The following is a 15,163-nucleotide window of genomic DNA, read 5'->3' on the forward strand; positions in this document are numbered from 1 at the left end:
CAACTCAACATAAATAAAATAACTTGCTTTTAGGCTACAAATACTGTGCTGTAGCACCATAAATGCATGAAATTTGGCCTAAACCTTTGTCATCACTTTAAGACATCGTATGCATGGCGCGTTCTCTCACTCTCTGTAGATCTTTTCTCTTTCATTCTCCTTACAAAAATATAAACAAGATATTCTTCCTCACTACTTTTTTTCCCATTTGGGCGTGCTACTCCATTTGTTCTTTTATTCTATAAGACTATGTCAAGGGAAAAAATCTTTGACATAAAAGGGAAGGAAAGGGAGAAAAATGTAAAAAAGGGAAAATGTGCAGAAATTGAGAATATGTTAAAAGTCAATATATATTTTTTCCATGAATGGACCATTGGTTTTCCCTCCAAAGGCGTTAGAGCCATCTTTAAATGCAGAGTATCTAATCCTAATTCAATGCTATTGTCTTTCAATTATATCAGAATCTTCTCCCTTCAGTTTCTGTACTTCAAAAAATAAAGAAAAAAATGGCCCCTCATCGATGGCATCTGTCTGCATTGCTTGCTCTCTTCATTGTGTCGCAACAAGCAGTGAGCATCAATGGCGTAGCTTATCATACAATCACAGTGGACCAGTCTGGGCATGGCAATTTCAGAACCATTCAGTCGGCTATCAATTCCATTCCATCAAACAATAATCGTTGGATCTGTATCTATGTCAAGGCTGGAATTTATAGGTGTGGGTTGTCTGGATTATTTATTTATTTTTTGTGTTGTATTTTGTTGTGCATGAAAGCATGTGTTTATGGACTTACGTGCAAGTATTTTGATATTGCATTTTCACTTGTAGGGAGAAGGTGGTAATCCCAATGGACAAGCCATTCATCTTTCTTAGAGGAGCTGGGAGGAAAAGAACTTTTATTGTTTGGGGAGATCATCTCTCAATTTCTCAGAGTCCTACCTTCTCTATGATGGCCGATAATTTCGTAGCCAGAGGCATAAGCTTTATGGTAATTATTAGTAAGCTACTAGAATTCATGATACATTCTCTCTCTCTATATAGCGTTACTTGTACAGCTGTGGATGTGTACATAAAACTAATCACTGGACACTGAGTTTCACATTGCGATCATCAATCATGAACAGAACAATTACAATCTTCCGGTGCTGAAAAATCGGAATCCAAGGAAGCCAGCGGTGGCTGCTATGATAGCTGGGGACAAGGCCTCCTTTTATAAATGCAGTTTCTATGGTGTTCAAGACACTTTGTGGGATGTTGAAGGTCGACATTACTTTAAGGGATGCTTCATCGAAGGAGCTGTAGACTTCATATTTGGAGCTGGGCAGTCGATTTATGAGGTAGAATAACAATGGCTTTGAAGTCTATTACAATGATTATGTATGTGTGACAACCATATATATATATATATATGGTTGTCACGTCGTGATTTCATCATGTTCTTTATTATTGCAGAAATGTATGATATCAGTAGTGGGAAGAGCTCTGGGGCCTGGCATTCGAGGGTTCATAACGGCGCAAGGAAGAGATAGTCCTAAGGAGACAAATGGGTTTGTTTTTAAAGAATGCAAAGTGACTGGTGATGGTCAGGCTTACTTGGGAAGACCATGGAGGGTGTATTCCAGGGTTCTATTCTACAAGACGGAGATGCCCGGTATTATTGTTCCTGCTGGATGGGATCCTTGGAATTATTCGGGAAAGGAGTAAGTAGTCGTATTATTATCTTTTCCTTTATGTTTCATATGATGTGGAGAGAGCTCTTTCCTTATTATTTAAATATTGTGTTTTTATGCGTTTTCATAGTAACAACAATATATTGTAAGCAGGCAGCTTCTAACCTATGCTGAACATGACTGCTATGGTGCGGGAGCGGATACTTCAAAGCGTGTGTCGTGGGAGAAGAGGCTGAGCACATCAACCGTGATGGGTATGACAAGCTTGGGATACATTAATGCCGAGGGTTGGCTTAACGGACAACCTTAATTCTTGCTTTATTTTTTCGTTTTACACCTGTGAATATTTATCTTAAAATTCTTCCTATGACAATAATTAATGCCTATTTCCATTCTAAATCAATATCCATTTCCAATTGATCTACATTGATATTTCCGAAACATTTGCATAGCGTTGAAGTAAGCACTGTCACACTCAAAAAAGATGAAATCATTCCCACTTTTGAAAAACTAATCTTTCACCTTTTTCCAATCTAAAAAATATCAATTTTTGAACAAAAATATCTTCATTTTTTTCTTCTAAAGTAACAATTTCTTTTAAAACATACATATAAAAATAATGAAAAATATTGAAAGGTATCTATATAAAAAATGTGTTACACTTCAAGTTAAACAATGGGTTATATTTCAAATTAAAAAATGAAAGAAGCTTGTTTTACAAATTTGAGATTTTTCATCCATTTTAATCAATTAATCCTTTGGTTAATTTCCCCCTTTTTAAAATTGGTTTCGGGTTTCTTAAAGCAAGCCACTGATAAAACAGCATTCAATAACATCCCCACTTTATCCTCAGTGTTCACCTGTCCTTACTAAGAACAAAAAACATCATTGAAATTTATCTTTTGTTGAAACAACTTCCATTTAAATACTTTGATTTAAATATTGAAGTTGTTTTTCAAAGAGAGTTTCAAAATTAATTTTGGACTGCATTTTGAAAAGACTAACTTCTAATTGAATTCTTCTCAACTATTGTATGTTGGAAAATATTTTTTAAAATTATCATATTTTAAATAATAATTTTAATCTTTTTTTTTTTCAAAATCCCCTACATTTTAGCCCATAACAACATTTGAGCAGTTCAGCATCAAAGTTATTGTCACAGCCCCCATTTGAAGGTTTTACATGACAGTGCTCACTTCATGTTTGATTTACGCCCTTGAACATAAAATCAAGTAGACATCCACCTTTCCTTGGCCAGTTTCTCTGGAGCTATTGAAAAAGGGTGATTTGGTTAGAAAGAATAGAAAAAAGCTGATTGTAGCAGAGGCATCAGTCCAGGTGACTAAATTTATTACGCTCCCAACATCAATATAAATTTGTAAACCCAGCGAGAGAAGGAAGATAGAGCACCAATTCTGCATGAATTTTGACTTTTGCCTACCTTTATTTCGCATGAAATTGATCCAGCCAAAACAAAGAAATGCTGCAAGGAAAAAAATGAAAATCATAATCTAGTCCTCGGATGCATGGCCACTCCCATCTGCCTAACAAGTTTTTTGGGGGAAAATCGACATGTAGATAAGAAAAACGCTTTTCGAAATTCTGGCCCACACCTGATTTTTCTTTAAAAGCTCTTTTTATATTAAGAAATGTTCACTAAAAGCGTTGTCCATGGAGTCTTAGTATTACACATGAATAACACAGTGCTCATTTAATCCTCAACACAAATAATTGTGACCAAAACTGAATGTGATCCGGGACAATCGTCAGGAGCATTTTAATGCATATCACAACAAAAATAATGAAGCTTTGTGTACCGCTTCTTTTTTGCCACCAAAGTAATTCTTCATTAGGTAGATCTTATTTCTCATTGCTGCTCCAGAATCTTTACATATTCTCAACTTGCCCGCTTGCTCGGAGACAAAGTGCCCCGACTCACTCGAGTAGTGATGCTGGTTGTCTATTTGATATTATGCGTTGGAACACTCAGATAAAATTTAGTGTTCTTGAAGTCATCCAGCAGTGGGTTGTATCCATCTTTGGTTCTCGTTTTTGAGGGCAGGCCAAATTCCTCCATGAATGAGGACGTATCAAGCTACATCCAATTTATATATATTTGACAAGAATGCAAAGAAAGTTAGAATAAAATTGTGAAACTAAAAATATGTATAGACGAGACTCAAATCTATAGAAAATATCCCAAAACTTGTAAGCAATATAAACATTCAGGCTGCTTTTGGCATCTAAGGAAACTACATGAAAAAAAGTGTAACTGCATCTCTACATACAACAGGCCACTGGAATGTTGACAACAAAATAAAATTCTTTCTCTGGCATAGCTGTTGAAATAAAGTTTGGACAAGGGATGGAGAGTTGTAGGCCCCAAAAGGTACAAATTCAAATAATAGAACACGGCAACAGTTCATACTGTTTATTCAACTTATTTGTGCAGATATATCGCATCAGATGCATCAGACATGCACTGAGAACTTGATCTGTTGAAAGCACTAGAGGTTAATACAGTTTGGTTTTAGTTGATTTTTAACTAACCCAAGAATCAAATCGAACTGATTGGTTTTAGTTACCAATTTATCTGTTAACCTAGACCAACTCTCCTCAACATTGGCTCAGTTTGGTTAGTTCAGTTCATTTGGTTTGAATCAAAATTGGGCCCATACAAATTATTTTTTTTTTGAAAAAATGATGGTTCAAAAATCTGTTTTGATACAAAATAACTAGATATAAAAACATGACAATATAACTTAGAACATCACCACATACCAACCTAAAATATCACACCCTTATGAGATAGTATAAAACTTTTAAAGTAGAGGTGTGGTTGATCAACCTGATCCTCCTTTAGAAAAAAATATTTCCTTTCTTTGTGTGTGAAAAATATGCCAACCTGTAAATGTAGTAGTGAAGAACTTTCTTCATGCTAGAGTTGTGGAGATAAAAATAAAATTGGAGAAAGCAGAACTTACTGTAATAATTCGCCTCTTCCTCCCCTGTTTGGATGATTTATATTCACATGCTTTCAGCCACCCAGAGCAGAAGTGATCCATACGTTCTAAAAGCCAAAAGTCTGTAGGGAAAAAGATATCAGCATCACCCTGCAATAGTGAGATGAAAAGAAGATTAAAGCAAAAAAAAAAAAAAAAAATTCAATTCAATTGCTTTATTCTCAATTAGGTTGAAAGCCAAGTATTATGCAATCAGGACTGAATTTCAAAAGATGGCACTGGTGGACAGCCACAGAAAAGACTCAGCTGCCTATTTAGTTTGATGTGATCAATAGATTTGGCCACACCCAACTTATTAGTATGTTTACCTATACCATCTACATCTCTTAAATAAATAAATAATCTAATCTCTATGATTTGTTTTTCTATTTTAATTAAAATTAATTAAATTTTAAAATTAAATAATAGATAATATACAATATAGGAAAAAATAACTAAAAGTAGAACATAACTGCCAGCAGGAAGAAAAGAAGATGGATAGAAATTTCTCAAAATTTTGACTACTCCCATATCATGTCCACTCAATCAATTGGAACACCTTGAATTCCAACACTATAGAGAGAGAGAGAGAGAGAGAGAGAGAGAGAGAGAGAGAGAGAGAGAATTGGATAAGAAAAAAGTGAAGAGATTTGAAATTTATAACCTTTTTCTGACATATAGAAATAATCATTCCAACAACCACATTTTTAGGGCACTTCTCACATTTATTGACAAGACCTGTTTTTGTTTTCCCCCCAACAAGAGCATTGTCAAATTTCAAGAAATGACTGGTAACAATTGAATTATTATGTTGTTTGTATTGAACTCATATCTCAGATGATACCCCAATTTTCTTGTAATGATTCAGCTTTTGAGTATGTGATAGCTCATTGAAATTCTATGAGAATCAATTATATTTCATGTCATCAAGAAGGAATGTTTATGAATAAGGGCCTAACATAAAAGAGCTTGCAACCCAAAGAGTGTGAAACCCTAGTACACAAAATACACAGTTTTGAATGAGAGAAGAGAGGAATCTTCTCTCTTTTTGTTACTTAAAAAGTAACTGCTTCTGCTTCTGCTTCAGCCACTTGAATTTTTGATATTCCTTTTTATTTCTCATCAAATGAATGAAACCTTCTTTTGGAACAGCTATTCTTAGCATGATATTAGGGAATCTTATTGCTATTACTCAAATAAACATGAAACGTATGCTTGCATATTCGTCTATAGGTCAAATCAGCTATGTAATTAGTGGAATAGTTGTTAGAGACCCAAATGGGTGATATGTAAGCACAATAACTCATATGTTTTCTTGAGCTTGCACATTTTGCTCTTTTCAAACTTTTCTTTCAACCCCTATGGCACTTCCATGTAGACTTTCTCTTTTAAGTCTTCATGCCGAAAAGCATTCTTGACATCTAGTTTCTGCAATGACCAATCAAGATTAGTAGCTAACGACAATAGAATCCAAATAGTGTTCATCTTTACCATAGATGCAAAGCTTTTATCAGAATCCAAATAGCGTTCATCATTTCCATAGGTGCAAAGGTTTCATGGCAATCAATTCCATGAGTTTGAGCATAACCTTTTGCATCTAGTTTTGCTTTGTATCTTTCTAGTGTGCCATCAACCCTAAACTTTGTGGTAAACACCCATTTGCAACCCACTTTCCTTTCCTATTGGAAGATCAATGATTTATGCGCAAATTATATGGTTTTGTAAAGCTAAAATGTTGATATTCTTAGGATATTTGCACATAAATTAACTACTTTAAACTATATTTATGCTAAATGTCTCTTTTGAAATTAATGTTGGAAGATAGCAAGTTTTTGTGCAGAATTGAAGTATTTTATTTTATAGCCTTCACATTAATCCAAAGGATAGCAAACAAGATTGAAGCACAATTGCAAGCAATTGAGGAAGAAATAAAGGGAAATTGATCACCACTTCAATACCAATAGTGTATTTTGATACATGGTGATTGAGTAAGAATGGGTTTTTGATGTGGAAAACTCCAAACTGAACCTTAAATCTGGTTACCATTAAATAAGAGTGAAGCAACAAGACATTCACAGAACGGCTTTCAGAACCTATGATGGGCATTATGAGTTTCTAGTAATGCCGTTTGGACTTATGAATGCACCATCCACATTTCAAGCACTCATGAATGACATTTTCCGCAAGCATCTTCGGGAATTTGTTTGTCTTCTTCGACGACATTCTCGTTTATAGTAGGGATTTACAGTCCCATGTTCATCATTTGGAAGTCGTATTAAGCATTCTTCGCAACCAAAAACTCTATGCCAACATGAGAAAATGTCATTTTACTCAACTAAAATTGGAATACCTCGGCCACATTATTTCAGCAGACAGGGTAGCAGCAAATCCTTCCAAAATTGAAGCAATGCAACGCTGGTCCACACCACAAAATTTGAAAGAGTTGAGGGGTTTTCTTGGTCTTACTGGTTATTATCGGAAATTTGTGGCAGGTTATGGTAAGATTGCATACCCGTTGACAAAACAACTCAAAAAGGATAATTTTGGGTGGACTTATGAAGTCAAACATGCATTCAATCAGCTTAAACATGCAATGACAACAGTACCAATTTTAGCTCTCCCAGATTTTGATAAACCATTTGTCATTGAGACCGATGCTTCAGGGGTCGATGTGGGAGCTGTCTTGATGCAGGACCAGTGCCCTATTGCATACTACAACCATATTTTGCCTCAGCGAAACAGATTGAAGTCGGTGTATGAAAGAGAGTTGATGGCCATTTTTTTTGCTATTCAGAGGTGGTTACCTTATTTGTTGGGAAGGCAATTTTTCGTCCGCACTGATTAGAGGAGTCTAAAGTACCTTCTTGAACAAAGGATAATCAGCAAGGAGCACCAGAAGTGGCTCACAAAACTTCTGGGCTATACCTTCAAATTCAATATCATCCGAGGCTGGAAAATAGAGCAGCAGATGCTTTATCACGATATCCTGAATTTACTGCACTCACCTTATCCCTTGTTCTAAATTTCAAGGAGATACAGAAAGAGGTAGAAATAGACGAAGCATTGAATCACATTAGAATTGAGGTGTTAAAGGGCAATCCCAAATACTCCGGCTATGCTATAGTACAAGGATGACTCTTATACAAAGGTAGGATTGTTCTACCGTGACATTCCAAGCTAGTTCCTTCCTTATTATAGGAATTTCACAACAGTTCAATGGGTGGTCATTCGGGATTGTTTAAAACAATGCAATGACTTGCAATTGAATTTACTAGCCTAAGATGAAACACGATATTAAGGATTTTGTGGCTTTGTGTACAGTTTGTCAGCAAAACAAATAGATGGCTGTCACTAGCAGGTTTACTCCAACCTTTCCCAATACCTGATAAGGTGTGGGACGACATCAACATGGATTTCATCAAAGTACTACCGCAGTCTGAGGGGTTTGACACTAATTTGGTGGTTGTTCACAGGTTAAGTATGGGCATTTCATTCCACTCAAACACTCCTTTACTGCGTAATCTATTGTTGTTCTTTTCATTAAAGAAATTGTGCGCTTGCATGGTGTTCCGCATTCTATTATTTCTGACCGTGACAAGGTGTTCCTTAGCCACTTTTGGTTGGAGCTGTTTAAATTGCAGGGCACAATACAAAAAAGGAGCTCTTCTTATCACCTACAAACAGATGGGCAATCGAAGGTCGTTAACAGGTGCCTTGAAACCTACTTGTGTTGTTTTGTTTCAGACAAACCGAAACAATGGGTTAAGTGGCTTCCTTGGGCTGAGTATTGGTATAACACCTCGTACCATACAGCCACTCAATCCACTCCTTTTTGGTTGTTATATGGACGAGATCCCCCGCCATTAGTCCATTATGGACATAGTTCTACTACTGTGTGATCAATAGAACACATGTTGGAGGAGCGTGATGCTGTACTTGAGGAATTGAAACTCCATCTGCACAAGGCCCAAGATCGAATGAGGGCTATTGCCGATAGAAAACGTCGTGAGGAACGTTATGATGTGGGTGACTTGGTATATTTGAAGCTCCAACCCTATCGTCAAAAATCTCTTGCCAAGCGCCATAATGAGAAATTGAGCCCACATTATTATGGACCTTTTCCAATCGAAGCTCGAGTGGGTACAGTGGCGTATCGGTTGACTCTTCCGCCATCCTCCACTGTCCATCCTGTATTTCATATCTTGCAACTTCACAAGGCAGTAGGCACTGCTCCTACGTCTCTGTCTTTACCACCACAATAACTGCAGAAATGGAGTTATTGGTCGAACCAACAGCTATTTTGGGAGTGCGTCAGCACCATACAGAGTCAACCTCTGTTATTGAAGTTCTGGTGCAATGGAAAGATCTTCCAGATTTTGAGGCTACTTGGGAAAGTTTTGCTACTATTCAGAATCAATTTCCTGAGTTCCACCTTGTGGACAAGGTGGTTGTTTGGGAGGAGGGTAATGATAAACCTCCAGTGCGTTTCACATATGCTAGGCGAGCCAAAAATAATCAATGAGCAACCTTTATCTTTTTTAGTGTAATTTGGTTGCTTTTTGTTAGTTGTGCTGAGCTGGATTCCGTTAGACTGCATTAGGATCTTTGGGGCTGAGCTAGTGAGGATTGAGAATAAAAAGAAAGAAAAAGGAAAAGTAAAGAAGGCAGGAAAAAAGTTGCTAAGTGGGGTTGTGGGGAGAGTTTGCAGACCTCTCGAATGTCTGCTACCCAATTTTTGAAATTTTTTTTATCAATGCAATTTTCTTGATTGTTGGCTCTTTCCTCCATTGCTAATAGAATTCTGTTGTGAGTGTGTGGTGTGAATCCTAACACAATGGAGTGGTCTTGGTTACCTCCACCAATCCCCTTAGTGCCTTCAACTCCAACTTTTGATCTCCTTGTTGCTATTTGTAAAGGTATACACACTTGTACTAAACATCCTATTTCCAAATGTTTCTCTTATGGACATTTGCCCCCCTCTTTTAAAGCTTTTTTTGCACCTATTTCTTCTATTAAGTCTTACCATAAAGCTTTTTCTAATCCTAGATGGTGGAGGCAATGGAAGGAGGAAATGCATGTCATACCTAGGATCTTGATCCCAAGCCTACTGTCACAAACACTAATTCAGGCACCAAGTGTTCGCGTCTATGCGGCACTTAGATGCCCTCTAAGCCAGTCTTCTCAAACCCACATGAGATTCCACATAGAGATTTACGGGACTCTCCCCAACTTTTATATTATTAATCTAAAGAAAATACAAGGAACTCATCTCATAAGGACTCCAACATATATAATGGGTAGTTCACTTACTTTTCTAAAGGCACACATGCCTTTTATATATAGGGTGGATGCACTAACTATCCAATCCTACTAGGGAACCAACACATCAATCTTAGTCCAATTCTAACTCTAGATTCAGCTTGCCTCTATGCTGCCACATCAAGCTCAACAAATCCTTCTTGGAGTAGGACTATGACTCCTACTCAAACTCAAAGTCCCACGCATTAGCCAGTCATGGAGTAGGACTTTGACTCCTACTCTAACTCAAAGTCTTGCTCATATATATATAACACATCAGCCAACCGTGCTACTAGGTCGTGTAGCACTATGTCAAACTTGGGCTTGCCCCAATGCCAAGGCATCTCTCATGGCCAACTTTAAGACTGCCCAAGCTCGCCTCGAGTCAGTCCCACTCATGCCATGCAGCCAACCCGCATATGCTTAAGTTAGCTTACACATGAGCATATTGTCACAAAATGCTTGAAATGACCCTCCCCATAAGCTTATATAGGAGATAGGAAGCTTTTAGAGACCCCTGGAGACATCTACACTTAGCTACAAAGTGGAAGAGTATGGAAGCTTCTAGAGAGGGCTAGAGATGTCCACACATCTCTACACTTGGGTTAGGAGAGGATTGGAATAGTGTGGGGCGTTCTAGAGTCTTCCAAAGGCATTTTGTACATAGACTAATGTAGGAACTTCTAGATTATTGTTGATTTGTAAGGAACCCTCCAAGGTTCTAGAGACTTCGTAACCAATTATTCATGATTGGCTAGATCATTGATACAAATAATATCAAAATACCAAAAACGTCCCCTATATAAGCTTTGCGAAGTAGAAGAAACTCTTGGTAAGATTAAAGAAAGAGTTTGTTCTTCCTCTATAAGGAATTTGTAGACCCTCCATTTTGTCCTTCTAGCGCATGCCTTATTATGTGTTCGTTTGGTACTTTATAATAATTCCCCGGTGGCCCATTACTACTCATGTAGCTTATCTTTTCAAAGCCACCTTAGAGACTTTGGTTGAGGATTTATCTAACCCCATTACGACCCTTGGCAACCCTAATTTAGACTCAGACACTGTCTTAAACATCCTTAGCTCACTTAGGCTCACTTAGGTCCACTTAGGCACGCTTTTAGACTCACTTATTTTTGCATAACTAGCATGGTTGCATGAATTGCATGACTTGTGTGGCCTACATGGCTTTCTTTTTTATTATTTATTTATTACTTTTTATTTATTTATTATTTTTGTTTTATTTTATTATATTATAAGTTTTCTAACTCATATTTCTTGGCTTATTTTTTTTTTGCATGAGGAAACGGGCTGCCATCTATTTGGAAGGAGGATCACCAGAATTTTCGAGAAAGGAAAGTTGCAGAGATTTTTTGTGGAATAAGGAAAGGACAAGGAAAGAAAGGTTGTGGTATGGAAGGTCATCGAGAAGAGATGTATTGATGGAAAATTTTCTGAGGGGAGACACAGGTTATAAAAGAAGACTCACGGGGTATCTTGAGAGGAGATAGCAGAAACACGAAACAAAAATCAGCCGAGGCTGACAAAAAGAAAAGCATGATTATGCTGCCAATGGAGTTCTGGAAAAAGCAAGGCTGTCACTCATTGAGCCGGGACCATTGGGAGGATCATGACACATACATGGAGAATCACAGTCTCGGACTCTGAGGAACAGATCGGATGATTTGGAGGGTCCACAGCCTGTACACATGATCAATATCCCTTGAATGCATGATGATAGGAATGGTCACAATGTTGACATACACAGTCCACTATTGAAGGACAACATGCACGCATGCATGAAGATGAGTGGATGCATGATCCACCATTAACCCACACATTCCCATACAAGTCTGCGCCTTTGTGAGAGACGTGCTGCTATTGAAGAAGCAGCCGCATCCTTAAGACAGTCCACACACAAGGAGAGAGGGGATCGACAGGAGACTAGAGGCAACAGTAAGGATTCGGAGTTTTCTGAAGGGGGATTTTGTGGGAAGCCAAGCATACTCTTGCTTTAGAGGAAGACCTTTAGGTACATCTGTTATGATTTCCTTGCTTGTTTCTATTCATTGATCTGTTTTTCTGAGCACTGATGGGTTGTTTGGTTGTGAACTTGTGTTATCACTCTGTTTTTCTTCTATTTTATTTTGTTTTTCATCTAAGGTGAAGTCTGGATGTGGTTTCAGTTGTGCCACTGATTTTGGAGCCCATTGATTTCAAAATGAGAAGGGTTTCCATCTAATGGGTCTTTTACTTGTTTTCTAGATCATACCCTGTTTTAGGACATTTTATTTCTCTGTATCTGGTTTTCCCAACCCACTCTCTGTTCTCCATTCCCGAGGATAGTTTTTAGGTTGTGCCCACTACAGCTTTGGATGGTGTAAATGTATTTCTTGCCTTGTATGCAACTGTGTTCATGCCTTCATCTTCAGAACATTATGGGTCTGTCCCATTATTCTACATATCCTTTTACCATGTGGACCTCCCACAGATGGCCATCCTCCAGCCTAAAAAGGTTCATTGAGATGTCGTGAATAATTCAAAAGGGGAAGAAAGTTTCAGTCTGTAACTATTGAACTGGAACCATGAGAGTCAGTGCATGGTCCTGTTGATGTTTCAATAGAAACAAATGCAGAAAATGATTGGGCCATGGTGGGAAGTCTCAGAATATCACAGTGGTGCTGGAAAGCGTGTCCCTCGTGCTGTGTTTGTTGACTTTGAACCCACTGTCATTGATGAGGCGAAGAGAAGGAAGATATCATCGACTTCTCCATCTGGGACAGCATACGAGAGGCAAAGAAGATGTTGCCAGTAATTCGCTCGGGGCCACTACACCATTGAGAAGGAGATATGTTGATGTATGCTCGAACCGGATCTGAAAACCAGCCAACAATTCTACAAGTCTCCAAGGCTTCCTTGTTTTCAATACTAATGGTGGTGGTGCTGGCTCTGGTTTTGGTTCACCTTTTTTTAGCAACTCTCTACTGAGTATTCCAAGAAAGGCGGAAACTTCATATAGGCCATGTCCCTGCAGGTTTCCCTGGGATTAAAAATTCATGAACAAGGATTTTCTGGATCATCTAAATTTCCTGGTCGTATTCCTAAAGATTCTAATGAAATGTAAAAGTGGATTTTTCCCCAGATCAGTTGGTATCTATATCCAAAACAAGACTGCTCAATCAAGTCAGAATATGCTTGAACTTCTTCGTAAGGTGGATCAATCAAGGGATCGAAGTGTAGCATGCTCAGTTCAGTTCTTCAGAGAGGAATCCATTATCTGAAATGCCAGAACCAGAAATTTTTATGGGTCTGTAGGTCACCTTCAGCGAAATCAGTCCTCTGCTTCTCAAGGTTTGGTTACAACTGGCCCCTCTTTCTCAGCGATTGCCTTTGCTAAACCATTCCTTGGTTTCTCGGAGCTCCTCACAGTCAGTTAATTCGCTCAACTCACATACCTCTCCTGAGAGAGAAGATAAGAGTCATGCATGGCTGACATCCACTGCTCCTGTTCGGTCTTTGCCTCCTTCCTGTGAAGCATCTCAAAGAGAGTCAAGGTATAATGAATTCTTGGGGAAAGGAGCATTCGAGACTGTATACAAGGCATTTGATGAAGTAGATGGAATAGAAGTCGGATGGGGTCAAGTGGAAATTGAGGATTTGTTAGTCCCCTCAACAGCTGGAAAGATTATATTCAGAGGTTCATCTACTGAAGTCATTGAAACGCGATAACATCATCAAGTTCTATAACTCGAGTTGATGATACGAACAGGACTATTAACTTGATTACAGAGTTATTCACTTCTGGGAATTTGAGACAATGTCGGGAGAAGCATAAAATTGTGACCTCAAGGCCATCAAGAACTGGGCGAAGCAGATCCTTCGAGGTTTACACCATCTTCACAGTCACAATCCGCCCATTATTCATAGGAATTTAAAATGTGATAACATTTTTGTTAATGGTAATAATGGAGAAGTTAAAATTGGAGATCTGGGTTTGGCAAGCACGAAGTGTTATTGGTACTCAAGAGTTCATGGCACCAGAGCTTTATGAAGAGGAATATAATGAACTTGTTGACATATATTCTTTTGGCATGTGCATATTAGAGTTAGTTACATGTGAATACCGATATAATGAATGCAAAAATCCTGCACAAATATATAAGAAGGCTTCTTCGGGTATAAAGCCTGCTTCCCTTGGTAAAGTGAGTGACCCCCAAGTTAAGCACTTCATAGAGAAGTGTTTGGTTCCAGCATCCTTGAGATTGCCGCACAAGAGCTCTTAAAGGACGCATTCTTCACCACAGAAAATTCAAAGGAGCCTGTTTACAATTACATGCAGTTATTCAATTCTGCGCACAACTCATTTAACTTGCCAGAGTCTCAATCCCACGGCATGGACCTAGACCCTAAGGCTGATAAGCTTTCAGTGAGCACTCATAAGAGTAGTGTGGATGATTCTCTGCAGTCATCCAATTTTATGCCCAATCTGATGAACTTGCCTTAAGCCTGAATTGCAGCCCATGGACATGGATCCTAACTACAAGAAGCTTTCAATGAGCACTCACATGAAAAGCATCAGTGGAACTCCTCATTTTCCTGCTCTACAATTTGAGAGGTTCAACAAAAATAATCTCTTCAAGTTAAGAGGGGAGAAAATTGATGATAGTTCAATCTCAATGACCTTGCACTTAGCAGATCCATGTCGAGCAAAGAGTATCCATTTTGCATTTTATCTTGATTCTGATACTGCACTTTCAATAGCTGGTGAGATGGTTGAACAACTGGATTTCTCTAATGAAGATGTGGCAGTCATAGCTGAGTTAATTGATGTTATGACATCTGAACTTGTACCCACATGGAAACCTGCATTTAAGAGCATGTTATGTGGAGCAAATAGTTCATGTGAGGATTCTCTTGTACTTCACAATGGTGGAACCTCATTGAGGCATCCTTGTGATTCAGGTTCAGCTAAGGGTACATCAGACACAGTTACTGAACAACATCCTATCTCACTGTTGGCTAATGGGGAAGAACAGAGCACTGTGGAGTCTGCTCTTTCAGGAATGTCCACTAAAGATGATGCCACAGTTGCTTCAGATGCAAATGACATCAAATCTTTAGAATGCCCTGATGATGAATGCTATGAAGCTTCGGACAGATGTTGTTTCAATAGAGATCGTCAGGTACTTGATCCTT

General features: G+C 38.2%; 2 protein-coding genes across 3 annotated transcripts in view; one reads left to right on the forward strand and one right to left on the reverse strand.

The window, feature by feature from the left end:
- Window positions 1–506: 506 nt before the first annotated feature.
- LOC100256537 (probable pectinesterase 29) lies at window positions 507–1,980 on the forward strand. The gene is made up of 5 exons (XM_002263712.1): window positions 507–715; window positions 829–988; window positions 1,125–1,337; window positions 1,453–1,700; window positions 1,824–1,980. The coding sequence occupies exons 1-5, from the start codon at window positions 507–509 to the stop codon at window positions 1,978–1,980; spliced, it is 987 nt and encodes a 328-aa protein (XP_002263748.1).
- Window positions 1,981–3,287: 1,307 nt separating this feature from the next.
- Window positions 3,288–15,163, reverse strand: part of LOC100251392 (protein arginine methyltransferase NDUFAF7 homolog, mitochondrial) — a 95,667-nt gene continuing 83,791 nt past the window's right edge. For both annotated transcript variants that reach the window (XM_010651967.3, XM_002263754.5), the window contains exons 13-14: window positions 4,655–4,783; window positions 3,288–3,765 (exon numbers count right to left, since the gene is read on the reverse strand). In XM_010651967.3, coding sequence (XP_010650269.1) covers window positions 3,631–3,765; window positions 4,655–4,783 — 264 coding nt within the window. In that variant the 3' untranslated portion in view covers window positions 3,288–3,630. The remainder of the gene's footprint in view (window positions 3,766–4,654; window positions 4,784–15,163) is intronic.

This window comes from Vitis vinifera, chromosome 5 (genome assembly GCF_030704535.1).
Source record: "Vitis vinifera cultivar Pinot Noir 40024 chromosome 5, ASM3070453v1".
In the NCBI taxonomy this organism is placed as follows: Eukaryota; Viridiplantae; Streptophyta; class Magnoliopsida; order Vitales; family Vitaceae; genus Vitis; species Vitis vinifera.

Bases quoted from the DNA above. Each gene is read 5' to 3' on its own strand.
- LOC100256537 (XM_002263712.1), top strand. From the start codon at position 507: ATGGCCCCTCATCGATGGCATCTGTCTGCATTGCTTGCTCTCTTCATT. The intron at 1,338-1,452 runs GTAGAATAACAA...TTATTATTGCAG, and splicing joins CTGGGCAGTCGATTTATGAG to AAATGTATGATATCAGTAGT. The intron at 1,701-1,823 runs GTAAGTAGTCGT...TATTGTAAGCAG, and splicing joins TGGAATTATTCGGGAAAGGA to GCAGCTTCTAACCTATGCTG.